Source organism: Carettochelys insculpta, chromosome 7, assembly GCF_033958435.1.
Source record: "Carettochelys insculpta isolate YL-2023 chromosome 7, ASM3395843v1, whole genome shotgun sequence".
In the NCBI taxonomy this organism is placed as follows: domain Eukaryota; kingdom Metazoa; phylum Chordata; order Testudines; family Carettochelyidae; genus Carettochelys; species Carettochelys insculpta.
The window spans coordinates 41,112,433-41,126,599 of NC_134143.1; the positions used below are offsets into that span (position 1 = coordinate 41,112,433).

The following is a 14,167-nucleotide window of genomic DNA, read 5'->3' on the forward strand; positions in this document are numbered from 1 at the left end:
CCTCTGTGGTCTTCATTGACTTGACCAAGGTGTTCGAAACAGTCAACAGAAAAGGGCTCTGGAAAATACTTGGGTGAATTGGCTGTCCTGAAAAATTTATCAGCCTTGTTCAGTCTTTTCATAATGGCATGCTTGATGGCATCCTTAAACAATGGAGAGATATTGGTACCTTTTGAAATATCAAATGATATAAAGCAAGGATGTGTCCTTGCTCCTCTCCTGTTCAATATCTGCTTTTCAATGATGCTGTTAGTTGCTTTTAAGGACTGCCCGTTAGGCGTACCTATTCAGTTGTGAACAGATGGCAGTAGTTTCAATCTCCAGAAACTTCAGGCTTGCACCAAAGTGGTTACTACAACCTATCCATGACGTTCTCGTTGCTGATAACTCTGCATTGTTGGCTCATTCCATGAAGGATACACAGGAGCTTTTTGATCGCTTTGTTACTTCTTCTCACTGCTTTGGACTCCTAGTGAGCGTCAAAAAGACAGAAGTTACTTCTCGGCCTGTTTGGAACAGCATTCCATTGATCTCTGCTGCTGGTACAGTCCTTATGGCTGTTGACAAGTTCTCCTACCTTGTAAGTGTACTGTCCTCTAGTATAAATGTCTTATCATGATGCATCTGCTTGATTAGGCAGAGCTAGTGCTGCTTTTATAAAATGGATCAAACGCCTATGGAATGATCGTGGTAGTAACTTCCATTACCAAGGTAGCAGTTTGTCAGGCAGTTGTCCTGAATATCTTGCTGTATGGCTCGGAGTCTTGGATGATATATCACCATCATATTTTGAAACTGTCAGGTCCATTTGCACTGTCTGAGGAAGATCGCCCATGTGAACTGGTGGGACAAAATTCCGAACATGGAGGATCTTAAGCTGTGTGGTGTCATGGTCACGGAAGCAATGCTTATGAATGGGTAGCTTCACTGGACTGGTCATGTTATGAGGATGGTGATACATGGCTACCAAAGATGATTTCCTGTGGCCATCTTACTCATGCAAAGCAGCCTATCAGTGTTAAGTATAAGTTCTATAAAGACACCTTAAAGGCCAATGTGAAGTCGTGCTGCATATCTCCCAATGACCTGGAATTCTAGTTCAGGACAGAATGTCCTGGCGGCAAACTACTGTACAGACTCTTAATTCCTTTGAGAGTCAGCGTATCCAGGCACTACAGGAAAAGCAGAAGATCCAAAAAGAATGTACAACACTTGCAGTTGGCGGCTTTTTATGCGATATCTGTAATCGGCTCTGCTGATCAAGGATTGGTTTAGTCGCTCACCAGCAGCATTCTAGAAGATGAGATCCATTGCTTGATAGTTTAGTCAAGGAAGGAGGAGGCTGAAGAAAAAGAATATAGTCTAGATCAGGGATTCCCAACCTATGGGTCAGGACCCAAACATGGGTAGCCATTAGGTTTTCGAAGGGTCGCTGGTTGGGTGGCCTTAAGGAACCATTTGCAGACCCCACCTCTGCAGCCACTCACTTCTCCAGCTCCCTGCCACGCTGAAATGTAACTCAATTTAATTGGCTTAACAGCCAGCAGGAGGGAGCCAGCTATTTAACCAATTAAAGTGAGTCCTGTTTTAGTGTGGCAGGGCAGGGAACTGTCTGCACTTCAGGTGGAGGAAGAGAGTAGGAGGGCTGGGGGAGCCACACAGAGGAGACAGTGGCAGTGGCCCAGCAAAGGAGGAGCAGCGGTGCTCGTCAGAGTTATGTGGGGATTGTTTTGGGTCTGTGAGGAGTTTTAGCCTGGGAGTCGGGGGGAGTGAATCAAGATTTATAATTTTTTTTTCCCGGGGGGACCCTCCCCTCCCATTTTTGAATTGCCTTGAGTCAAAAAGTCTTACTGAATTGTCAAAATGGGTCACTTTCTCAAAAAGTTTGGGAACGGCAGGTCTAGATGAAATTACAAGTAAGTGGGTACATAACTGGCTGAAAGATGATATTCAGAGTAGTTATTGATGGTTCTTTGTCAAGCTGAAAAGGCGTATCTAGTTATGCCCCACAAGAGTCAGTCCCCTATCCAGTACTGCTAATACAAGTTGAACCTCTGTAGTCCAGCAAACTTTAGTCTGGCAACATCTGTAATCCAGCATGATTTTAGTTAGCTGGAGGACCAGTTATTATGGATGTGGCCAAGTGTTCCGTGGTCCCATAAAGTTTTACAGTTACTAGTCTGCACTCTGGTATTCTGTGCTGTTGTTTAGCTGTAATTTACCCCAAATGACAGCCAATAAGCAGTGGAAGTGTTAGTAATGTTGCTGGACAATATTGACTTTCCCTGATCTGGCAAATTCTCATATTCAGCACCCATGAGGTCCTGAGGGTGCCAAACTAGAGAGGTTCAACCTGTATTTTCAGTAATACCTTGGATAATGGTGTGAATGATATACTTGTAAAATATGCAAATTTTACTGGGTTAGGAGGGGTTACAAGCATTTTGGAGGACAAGATTAGAATTCAGAGTTATCTTTACAAATTAGCAATTGGTCTGAAGTCACCAAGATGGACTTCAGTAAAGACCAATGTGAAGTATACACAAGGCACAAATACAATATGGGAATAACTGGTTAGTTGATTGTGTTGCTGAAAAGCATCAGGTGGTCATAATGTATCACAAATTGGATAAGATTCAACAATGTGATACAGTTGCAGAAAGGGCTATCAGTCTAGGACAGGAGTCAGCAACCTGTGGCTCCCGAGCGGCATGCAGCATTTTAAGGAGTCAGTTGCAGCTCTGGGCACTGCTCTGCTAGCTCCTCTTTTGACTCCCTGCCCTGCCACCACTGAAGTAATGGAGCTAAATTTAATTGGTTTAACAGCCAGCAACATGGTGGCAGGGAGCTGGACATTAAACCAATTAAATTTAGTTCCATTGTTTCATTGCGGCAGGGAAGGGAGCTGTCTGAGCTGCAGGTGAGAGAAGTGAACAGGAAATCTGGGCTGGAGAGGCCGAGAAGGATGAAAAGATGGGGGGAGGCCTTGTGGGAGTTGAACTCTGCTACCCTCCCAATGGGGCTGGTGCCGCCTCCTGGGCAGCATGGCACCGTCCAGCCTTTCCCCCCGTTTTCACTGGCAGCTGCCAGAGCCTGGAGCTGCGTCCCACACTGCAATCTCAGCTTCCCACCCAGCCCTGGGAGCTGCTGGGTGGGGAGCGGCTGGGGAAGTTGCAGGTACTTTCTGGCCTGAGAAGTTGGGGGCAAGGAGACCCAGGGTGGGCAAGGACAGGGGAGAGCAGTGGGTGGGCAAGTAAGATCCAGGTAGGTTGGAGCAGGGTCCACAGCTGGAGGAGCTTGTTGGCTGAGAGGAGTTAATCCTGGGAATGGGGTGGCAGGGTGTGGATTTGTGGCTGAGGCAGGTTAATCCTGAGGGGTGGGGGGAGGCGGGTTTGGGGCTTAGTGGGGTTAAGCTGGTGGGGGGGGGCAGGTTAAGGACTGAGGTGAGTAAAGTCTCGAGATGGGGGTGGTTTGGGGGCTAAGGGGTGTAGAGACTGGAAATGGGAGTGAGTGAAGGGTATGATGGTTGATGTGAACATTGCTCCCTCCTGCTTGTCTATTCGATATTCCTTGTCTTCATTTGCTGTCCATTCCAGGGGTGAAAGTAACTTAAACTTTGTAACTGGTACAAATTATAGTGTGTGCTCTGTTCTGAAACGGGGGGTTACAAAGATCAAGGTTTGACTTTCTTTATTAAGGACTGTCTTGTAGTCACATGCTTTGTGGCTCTTGAAATACTGAATTTGTAACTGAATTTGAAAAAATGGCTTTTCTCACTATTTTGGTTGCAGACCCCTGGCCTTGAATGTATTAAAAGATGTGCTCTGTGAAATGTAATTGACCCACTCTACTTGGCACTAGTGAAGCCTGAAATGGAGTTTTAACCAATGGAGTTTAGGAAAGTCATTGCTAAGTCCAGAGAAGAGTAACAGAAATGATAAAAGGTTTAGAAAAGTGGATCTGTGAGGAAAAGTTACTAAATTTGGTATGTTTCATCTTGCGAAAAGCCTGAAGAGGGAACTGAGATGTTCTCAAATATGTTAAGGGCTGTTACAAAGAGGATGGTGATCATTTGTCCGCTAAAAGTAGGACAAGAAGTGATAGGCTTAATCTGCAGGATGGGAGATTTACGTTAGCTATTATGGGAAACCTTCGAACTATACGCGAAGTTAAGTTCTGGTACAGGCTTCCAAAGAGGTTAAGAAATCCTTTTATTGGTGTTTTTGAGAAGAAGTTGAACAAACACCTCACAGATGTGGGCTAGATTTACTTTGTCCTGCCTCAGCATAGGGGGCTAGATTGGATGACTTCTGAAGTGCCTTTCCAGCCATACATTTCTGTGATTTCAAGAATCTTTCTCCTTGCTCTCAGCTCTGCAAGCAAAGCTGCTGTGCAGCAACTGTAGCCTTGTGAACGACACTCTTTAGCTGTTGTTCACCCTCAGCGCTGGAAAGAAACAATTTGTTGTGTTCTCTTCATTGCACCTCAGTCTGGGCTGTAGAGGTGTGAATAGCAGTGCGTGTCAAAATACTGCACTGTAAATCCTGCAAGTAGTGTACACTAGTGGGAACTTAAGAATCTTTTAGGTTATTCTCACAGCATCCATACGGTGGAATTGTGGTGCAGCACTTCGGTACACACGACTGTCCACATGTGCATTATCCTGGAGTCTACAGGAATTAGATTTATCTTTACTTAAAGGTTGCCATGTGACGAAATTCCTGGAATATGTCCAACCAAAGTCCCTACAGATAGACCAAACTGTCCAGGGAGATTCATAAATCTGAGCTCTGCAGAAAGGGTGTCCAGGACGAGTGTAGCTTTCCCTGTAAAGAACCGTTACATTCACAAAATATTAAATGGTGTACAGTGCTGTAATATAGTAGATATTAAGTATTTGCTGTGTCACTGATACTGTCGTATAATAGCTCTGATTTGCTGAAAGCTTCTGTTTCAACAAAACGTGACGTTAAGGTTTACCAATAGAGCATTTTGGCAAGGAGGGTATGAAAATGGACTCTTGAAATGATTTAATAATGATTACATAAAAGTGTAGGTGATTAATTTAAATGTTTATCCTTATTAATTTATTTCTAGGGTCCCCATTTGTGAATGCAATTATTCATAAAGGTTTTGATGAGAGACATGCCTACATAGGTGGTATGTTTGGAGCTGGCATATATTTTGCTGAAAATTCTTCTAAAAGCAATCAATATGTGTATGGAATTGGAGGTGGCACTGGATGCCCAGTTCACAAAGATAGATCTTGTTATGTTTGTCACAGGTGAGTTACATGAATCATTCCTACCAAGAAGTCTGATTTTTCTCAAATACAGTCTTTGTTAAAGGCAGTCAGTCTCTGAAGAAAAACTAAAGTTTTGTCGAAATATCTGCTCTAGGTACTAACACTTAAAGCAAATAGAACTGCAATACAAATTTTGATTGCCAGCCTTTAAAATCAGGCAGGGGGAAATGCATATAGTTGAAGACATTGCAAGACTTACCTTTTTTCAGAGTCGAAATACCAGAATTATATAACCTGGAAATGGTGAGAAATTTTAAGTGAAATTTTAAAAAGTATGAAAAATATAATAAAAATTGACCAATTTTTTTTCTGCTGGACAGTGCACAATGGAAGAGTGCTACTTACCTATTGTGTATTTCATTGTCAGGGAAATGTCAGCTAGATGAGTCAAGATTATGATCATCAGGTACTTATTTCAAAATTAGCTCAGTAATGCTTGACTTCACCTTGTAGAATCAGACCTGGATCCTTAGAGCTCTGAGGTTCAAAGATCTCTGGAATTTCCCTTCCCAACTGTTTCTGGGTTCCGTAAGGCATTTTTATTGTGTGTCTCCAGTTTCCCTACGAGTCTAAATCTCATGCTACAGGAACTTAGCATCTCCTTTTGAAATCTCTCAGTTCAGCAGACTTAAGCTGTCTCACTGTACAGTGTTCTCATTGACTGTAACTTAAGCCAGGAAGGGTGATGAAATTGCAGCCTTGTCCTACCATTGTCTCACTGGCTTTCAAAGAGAGAAGGTGGTAGTTGGCAGTTTCCTTTCTAAGACTTTTCATTTGAAGCAAGATAAGACCTTTCAAGCTACTTTGATAGCTACAACCAAAGAAGAGAAAAGGTGGTTTTGCACTCTTTAGAGTTGAGGAGAACTCAGGATTTCCTTCAACAGATAAAATAAGAGGGACTTTCTGCTTGTTTTTTTGTGAATGGTTTGAAAGGGGGCAAGAAAAACCCACAGATTGGCTCCAGTATATAATTGACTTACAGATCTTCTGAGACTCCTTGTCTTAACTTACTCCACTTGAGCTATTGCTGCTTCCTGGACAGAGGAAGGAGAAATGTAATTCAAGCTACATGAGCTACCACCTTAACCAGCCAGTTTGTCATCTGGTCAATAAATGCGTTTTTGTGCATTGAACTTTGCTGTCCTAGGAGCCCACTTTCCTTTTGGGGAGAAAACAGGACATTGTCATCGTGTTCTTTGGTCCTCTGTGTTGCCCACCCCATCTCTCCAAGTTAGCTGTAGGTCTTAGTCATTCCTTCTAGGTGTAGGTGGGACACAGTTTCTTCTTCTTTTATAGTCTGTACTGTTGCTGGTTGTGCTGCAGAAAGCAAATGTCCAAGAAAGTAGAAATGAAGCATACAAACTTCAGTGGTGTGTAAAGCATACTTACATTTATTTTCCAAGTATTCAGATAAAACTGGGCATGCATAAAGATGTGTTCTTATATCCCTTTTTAGAAAGGGGGGGAAAAAAACAACCACATCTAACATACTGACAAATTCTGATACCAGTGGGTTTAATTTAAGCCAGAGTTTGTAGTAAGCCCATTTGTTGTTTGCTCTGGTGGTAGTTTGGAAATGGCTTCCTTCTCTGAGACAAATACGTGAACTTTAGTATTAATTACAACATACTTTTTATCTTACTTTATTTGTCTGAGTGATGTAAACTTTGCCAAAAAATAAAGAACTGACAACAGTTTAAGTTCACTATTAAACGTAGTATTTCCACAAACTATTAATATAGCATGCATTGTGTGGTCAGAAAAATCTCTGGATGCTGGGGAAAAGAATCATAATTGAAAAAGGAACGCAATACTAAAAATAAAATTTCAGAATTTCTTGAATATGATAAATGACTAAACTGACAAAGTTTTGGTTTTCCCTCTGAGGAAAGCTATTGAATGACCAGGAAATGTTTTTCTTACTTTCCGAATGTTTTTAGTTGTGAAAGTTTTTCTTTACTATAGGCAGTTGCTGTTTTGCCGTGTAACATTGGGAAAGTCTTTCCTGCAGTTCAGTGCAATGAAAATGGCTCATTCTCCTCCAGGACATCATTCAGTTACTGGTCGACCTAGTGTAAATGGACTAGCTTTAGCAGAGTACGTCATTTACAGAGGAGAACAGGTAGTGTTTTTGTTGTTGTTGTCAAAAAATATTTAATTTTAAGAAGCCCAAGTGCTATTTTTCACTGTTTGCATTTGCATTGAGCTTCTTTTCTCGATTTATCAAGGTTTGCCTTTCAGTGCATAAAATAGAACCTGAGCTTTTAAAATTTTGAGACTCCAAGGTCCTTTTTTACTGAGTATTTCTGGCAAATAATATTTTGTTTTCCATCCCTGCTACATACATGTGCCTTTTCCTCAGATGGCAAGACATCTTTTAAGATAGATGTTGTGAATTCACTGAGAAAATTAACTTTACTGAATCATTTTCCTTTCAGGCTTATCCAGAATATTTGATCACTTACCAGATTATGAAACCTGAAGCCACCGTAGAAGCTTGAGGCAAATTTGTTTTTGGAAATCAAGAGGTCTCTGCATGAAGATACCAATGCCTAATGTCTCCTAAATTACATTTTTTTTAACACACAGGCATTGTGGAAGAAAATGTGACAAAATCTAACATTCTGACTTGATAAAGCTTTAATAGTGTACAGTATGTTTTCTAAAATTTCAAAAACTTCCTCTTTCAGCACTTTAACAGATACCATTCCAGGTAAACTGGTTTGTCTGTACTAAATTATAAACAAAAAATTAACTTGAACTGTACTTTTATACAATACTACATTGAAATCCTAGGTATAATGTTCTACACAGAAATTCATTTTGCTTATACTGTGTTCTTTAAAACACTGCATTTACACTGAATACAATTTCATTTGTAAAACTGTAAATAAGAGCTTTTGTACTAGCCTGGTATTTATTTACATTGCTTTGTAATATAAGTGTTTTAGAACTGCAACCTTGTACAAAGTATTTTTCCAAACATTGCATTGTTCATCTGTTTTTCATCATAAATGGTAAATAGGAGAAACTTTGATTGCAGGGTTTGTTTAGGGGTAAGAATAAATTTTATTTTTAATTTACCAGTTTAGAATTAAAGTGTTTGAGCAGTTATTCAAAAGATACTCCTTTTGGTTTTATGCATGACATACGCATTCCTGAGACACCTGGCTTATGAAAGAAAGACATTCCGTTTTTATTACTGAAGTATTTCCCCATCAGTTTACCTGAATTTCACACTTCATGAGCATTATTGTCTTCCAGAATTTGTATTGAACTAGATCTATAATTAACCAGTTGTCTTATTTCAAGTCTATTAGATCCTCTGAGTTATGGCTAATAGATTATTTTCCTTGACTATTGGTAGAAATTTAATATCAAGAAGGTCTTTCTAAATAAATCCCTGACACTTTATGTTGAATACATAACGTGTATGATGATGGTGGATAAATTGATAAATGTGCCAGAAAATAAAAGAATTTATTGTGGTTAGCCCATATAACTTATGGGTGCACACAAAGTATAAGCATAGGGGGAAATCTTAAGATCACCTTTTGTCTCTGTTTGTTCTTTGCGTATGTCCAGGCTGGTAGCTTCAGCAGTAATGGAATTTTGTGCCGAGTGAAATTGATAGGATTGTGGGATCTTAGTCTATTGCATTCAGCTTGATGGGTAAAATACTTATTCATGAGCAGAGAGCACTACTCCCTTTTACACGCTTATTGGCTGCCGTGATCCCATGAATATGTCTTGGAAGAGAAGGAAGCAAAATAGAGAACTCGCCTGTCTGAGGCATATTATAGAAAAGGTGAACGAGAGCAGTGCATTCATTTATCTTACATTTTTATTCCATCTGCAATTTTTACCTACGTATTTTAAAAATATGTAAATAAAATGCAGATAAATTGTAGTTGATACCATGGTTTAATTTTAAACTGGGTAATAGCATATTTTAATTGGTTACATTTCTACATATAGGCCACGTAAGAGAATTTGTCTGCAGGACATATGACCTTAGCATGGTTTTAAATGTAGTAATTAGCCAAGATTACTAAATTGCTGTGCTGATATGGTAATTGTCATTATTCTGTACACAAATGTACTGAAACTTACAAAAATGTGAGGAACCTGAGTAATAAATTATGAAATCTAACTAGCAGAAAGCAATAGTGACAGTGAATTTAAGGGGCTTTAATTTAAGGTATTTCTTTCCCAGCATGTTTCCCCTCCCTTGGTTTAGTGTAATGCTCGAATTGATGATCATGAAAAATCTGTTTAATATGATTAAAACATTGATATTTTAGTTTCACTGCTAAAATATTTCATTCTCTAGGAATGATTACTTGGTGTCTTGTAAAATACTGTGGTAAGAATGCATTTAAGTGGCATCACAATGTTGCTTTTGTCTGTTTTATTTTTTTGCATGATATACCGTGCATTCTGAAGGTGAATATTGTAATGGTTTGATAGTTTTGTCTTTTGAGGTAAAACTTCTTGAAGTGTCTTACATGTACTGTACCACATTCCATGCCCATTTTACACTAAATAAATTTAAATTCACTGGTTGTCTGGTAGCATGATAGTAATTACAGGCCTAACGTAAAGATATCAATTGAATTTATATTTCAGCAGAACATAATGTAGCTGTGAATATGGAAAAATTCTTAACCAATTAAAAAAGTGGAGTATTGGATTAATTTGCAGCTTCGCACTGAAAAAAATTTCTAATCAGCATCTTTTGGGACACAAGAGAAGAATGAAGATTTTACTTTGATTTCTGCACTTCAGGAACTATCTGTGGCTCCAAAAATGGTCAAGGTTGAAAAGGAATAATCTGCTTGATTGTTTGAAGCAGTTTTGTAAAATCTGTAATCATCTTCAAATCAAGGAATTTAGAAGAACTGCCTATCCTTTTAATTATTGTAAACCTGTCTGAAAGCACGTTTTATCTGAATGCGTAAAGGTGAGAAAATTGCTTAGATTGCTTAGTGTAACAATGAACGTGTATTTTTATTCCAGTAGCAGACACTAATGTGGTTACATGCTTTCCAAACACAGACTTATTCGTATCAGGTAGCATAGAAAAATTATGGCCACTAGAGGGCAGGAAAGTAAATTTTTACCTAGATGCTAATGTGGAATTTTCAGAACTGTTTTAAGAGTGAGAGTCCCATTTACTTTTGTTGGGACTTGTGAATCTGAAAACTTGGTGGAGGATTTTCAAAAGAGCCTAACATGTAGGTTTTCAATAAATTATATAAAACAATTTTGTCCTATGGCACTCGGTTTACACACAAGGTTAATTTTTAAATAAGTAGAAGTTTTTCTGAAAGCTTTACAGATAATTTCAAATTTGATTAATAGTTGAAGTTACAACAGTTCAGGAAAATGTTTTCTGCCTTATATCTAAGATTAACCATATGTACCATCATTAATATTAGCGCATTGTAGGTAGTCCGTCGTGTCCAACAATGACGTCAACAGAAGTGATGAGAATGTGCAAAGAACCTGTGCGGGAGAATGTTTAAAGTGGAAAAGCTGTTGCACAGGGGCACTTCCACTCTCTCGACCTCAGAAGCCTGGTTCCAGTGGTACGAAAAGTCATCACGGCTGGGACTTCCTAGGCTGCAGTGGATGGCCATGCTGTCTTTGGTGCCTTGTCATGCCCTTTGCTTTCCATAGAGCTTTGCAGAACTGCCTTCCTGTCGTTGGATCTTGCTGTTGATCTCATCCGTCCAATCCACCGGGGCTGACTTTGCATGCTGGGATAGGCTGTTCCTTATCTCACCGCAGGTTTCAGACCTGCCAGCTACCCTCACCTGGTTTAGTCCATCTGTCGAAGCGTGTTATCAGGGTGTGGCTGCTGCATGCTATAGTTTCTTGGAGCCACAGGTGAGAGCTGGGTGCCAGGTGGGGGCTACAGGTGCGCAAACTGCCCCCGAAGAGACACAACAGGTCCCCACACCAGAGGTGTTACCCCTCCCTGGACACCCCATACACCCCATTTGAGCAATTAGAGCATTAATATTAGGTATATTACAGCTACTTTCAGATGTTAGTATTGCCTGCCCAGAAAAATGAATCCTTGTTTCAGTAGACCATGAAGATTGAGAAAATTGCAAGGGAATGATGCCTGTAAGAAAAGGAGAGCTCCCATACAGTTAGTTTCCTGGTTCGGGAACTCCACATTGTCATGTTTAAAAATCCCATGGTGCATCTACACATACAATGCGTTCTTTTAATATTAAATTGAAAAAAACATGGCACTTTTTCTGGCAGCCCTCTTCTGCTCTCAGATGAAGAAGAGCACTTTTTTCCAAAAGTCTTTCAGGGGAAAAAAGCATGTGTAGAGGCCCTTTTTTTGAAAGAGCAGTCCTCCCTGATGCTGGCCAGCTTGAGCTGGGCGGTGCCCTGGCCAGCACAATTGTATCTGTATGCTCTCTGCCTCCAGCTGCTTTTAAAGGCACAGGGAGTCCTGGAGACCCCATGGCAGGAAGCAGAGTGCATGGCAGCAGCAAGATGAACTGCTGAGACGCACTCCCTCACACCAAGCCTCTGGACCATACGTTCGCGTAATGGCCCAGGGAGTTGGCTGAGGGGGTCGCAGGAGCTTGCCCAGGCCACCAAATGTGTAAGGCCCCATCCTGGATGAAGGGATCTCCTGGGCCTGTGGCAAGATTAGGCTGTGCTTTAGGAGACCACTGACAAGAGGCAGAATGCTCCTGCCTATACCCAGCTTGCTACCAGCTTGGCAGCCCATCGACACCCCACCTGGACACTGGAGCAGGTGTGTTCTAAAGTGATGAAGTTGTGCCAGGGGTATGCTAGGGCTGGGGACATGGCATGATGTCAGGGGCAGGATGTTCCACTTGATGCTTTTACGAGAAGCTGCATAGCTTCCTTGGCAGTAAAGACCACCTCCCACTTCACCCTCCTTGACACAGCAGTGGAGAAGCCCCCTGCAGAGCCAGATCTCAAGGTGGAGGAGGAACAGCCAGATGTCTAGCCAGACCACCTAGCTGGAGCTGCAGTCAGACCTGGAGCTGAGCAACGGGACCCTTGTGATTGCCATGGCCTCGGCATCCTCCAGCCAGGCCATGTCGAGCAGGGCATCCCCAGGCCTCTTTAAGGGATTCCCCAGTAAGTACCGCAAGTGTTACACATTCTGGGACATGAGGTGGGGGGGGCATCCACCCCACCATGGCTGGAAGTGGGCTAGTCATAGGACCTCTGGCCCCAGCCCAGACACACCCTGGAAGGCTGCAGCTTGTGGATGTGGCCACAGATAACAAGAAGCACCTGCTTCTGTGGATAGCTCTGTGAGCTGCCTGTGCAGAAGAGGGTTGTGGGGTGGGGACAGGAGAGGCCCGGACTGTGCCTGGTGTGTGCCCCACCCATGCAGGGGGACCCCCTCAGTGTCCAGGCTCCCCCACAGCCACTGGGCCATCAGACGAAGGCAGAGGGGCTGCTGCCTAAGGTGGTTGTGGGGCATGGCACTTGGATCTGTATTACGGGACTAACTTTCTCTCTCTCTCTGTCTCCATCCTTATAGCTGTGCCATCCAAGGGCCAGGTGAGCCCCACCACACCACCAAGGTCAGCCAGCCCCACCCAGGTTGTGGTGCTGGGAAGTCTGGGAGCAGTGGAAAAGAGGGCCAGGACACCGACACCAACAGTTCCTAAGCAGGCCAACCCCCAGAGGGCACATCAACGTGGCAAGGACAAAGCCTTGGCTTTCATGGCCGCTCTCCGGCACCAGAATGAGCCGGTCAAGCTGTGGCTCTGGCTGGAGGAGGAAGACCTGGAATGGAGCAGGAGGCTTGGGGTAAACTCATGGATCACATGGGGACAATCACCACTAGGGCAGCCTCCTTCTGCACCACACTGAGCTCACTGCACCCCTCCCGTGACTGTACCTCCCTGTTCCTGTCCACATCCCATCCCCTACAGGGACCTGGGACAGGAGGGGATCCTGTGGATGCTGTGCATTGTGGCCCCCCACCCCTGGTCCCAAGCCTCCCCATCCATCCCCCCCGGGTCAGATGCCCCCGCTCCACATATATAGTTTTCCCTCGTTCCACAATGTACATCGTTCTTACCACACTATTTTCCACAAGTTTTCGTATGTTAAAATAGTTTTTTTTCATCATCCTTGTGTCCCTCATTATTGGAGAGGTAAGAATGGTGAGGGGTGTATGGGTGAGAGGGGTCATAGTAGGGATGGGATGGGGCTGTGGGCTGGAGGACCCTGTAGGAGGCCTCCTGGAGAGGGTCACTGGGGCCAACAGGTGAAGCTCTCCCAGAGGGCCTTTCAGGATCCACTCCCCGTCCTGCTGGGCTTGGTGTTCAGGGGCCATGCCCAGCTGTTTGTACCCAGGGCTGGCCTTGGCCACCCACCCCAGGAGGTAGGCCGCCTCCTTGTTCTCAATGATGTTGTGGAGGGCACAGCACAACCCCTACAACCTGGGATACTTTGTGCACCTTGACATTCAGGCAGGTGAGGAGACACCTGAACCAAACCTTCAGGCAGCTGAAGGCACAGTCCATGTGGTAGTGCCCAGTTGAAGGTGGCCTTTGAACATGTTTTGGATGGGGTCTGGGTGGCCTGTGTATAGCCACATAGGCCAAGGCTGCAGGTGGTAGGCTGTGTTCTCCACCATGCACAGACAGGCTTCTTGGCCTCCTCCCCCCAGAGCCTTGTGCCCGCCCCTCCAACAGGGGCCTGTGTAGGGGTGAGGTGGCACAGTTTCCCTAGGGATCAGCCTTCGCACCCCTGTGCCCAAAGTTCCCTGTTGCCTGGAAGCCCTCTCCCTGTTCCAGATCTGTGAGCTGAGCATGCCATACCTCCACGAGGAGAGCCCCA

At 43.2% G+C, this 14,167-nt stretch overlaps 1 protein-coding gene across 2 annotated transcripts in view; it reads left to right on the forward strand.

Annotated features, from left to right (window-relative positions):
• The window catches only part of TNKS2 (tankyrase 2), a 73,226-nt gene extending 63,356 nt beyond the window's left edge, over nt 1-9,870 (forward strand). Inside the window, exons 25-27 of one of the 2 annotated variants that reach the window (XM_075000372.1) lie at nt 5,098-5,284; nt 7,271-7,427; nt 7,744-9,870. In XM_075000372.1, coding sequence (XP_074856473.1) covers nt 5,098-5,284; nt 7,271-7,427; nt 7,744-7,806 — 407 coding nt within the window. In that variant the 3' untranslated portion in view covers nt 7,807-9,870. The remainder of the gene's footprint in view (nt 1-5,097; nt 5,285-7,270; nt 7,428-7,743) is intronic. The other variant, XM_075000374.1, reaches the window with a different exon arrangement.
• The last annotated feature ends 4,297 nt before the right edge of the window (nt 9,871-14,167 follow it).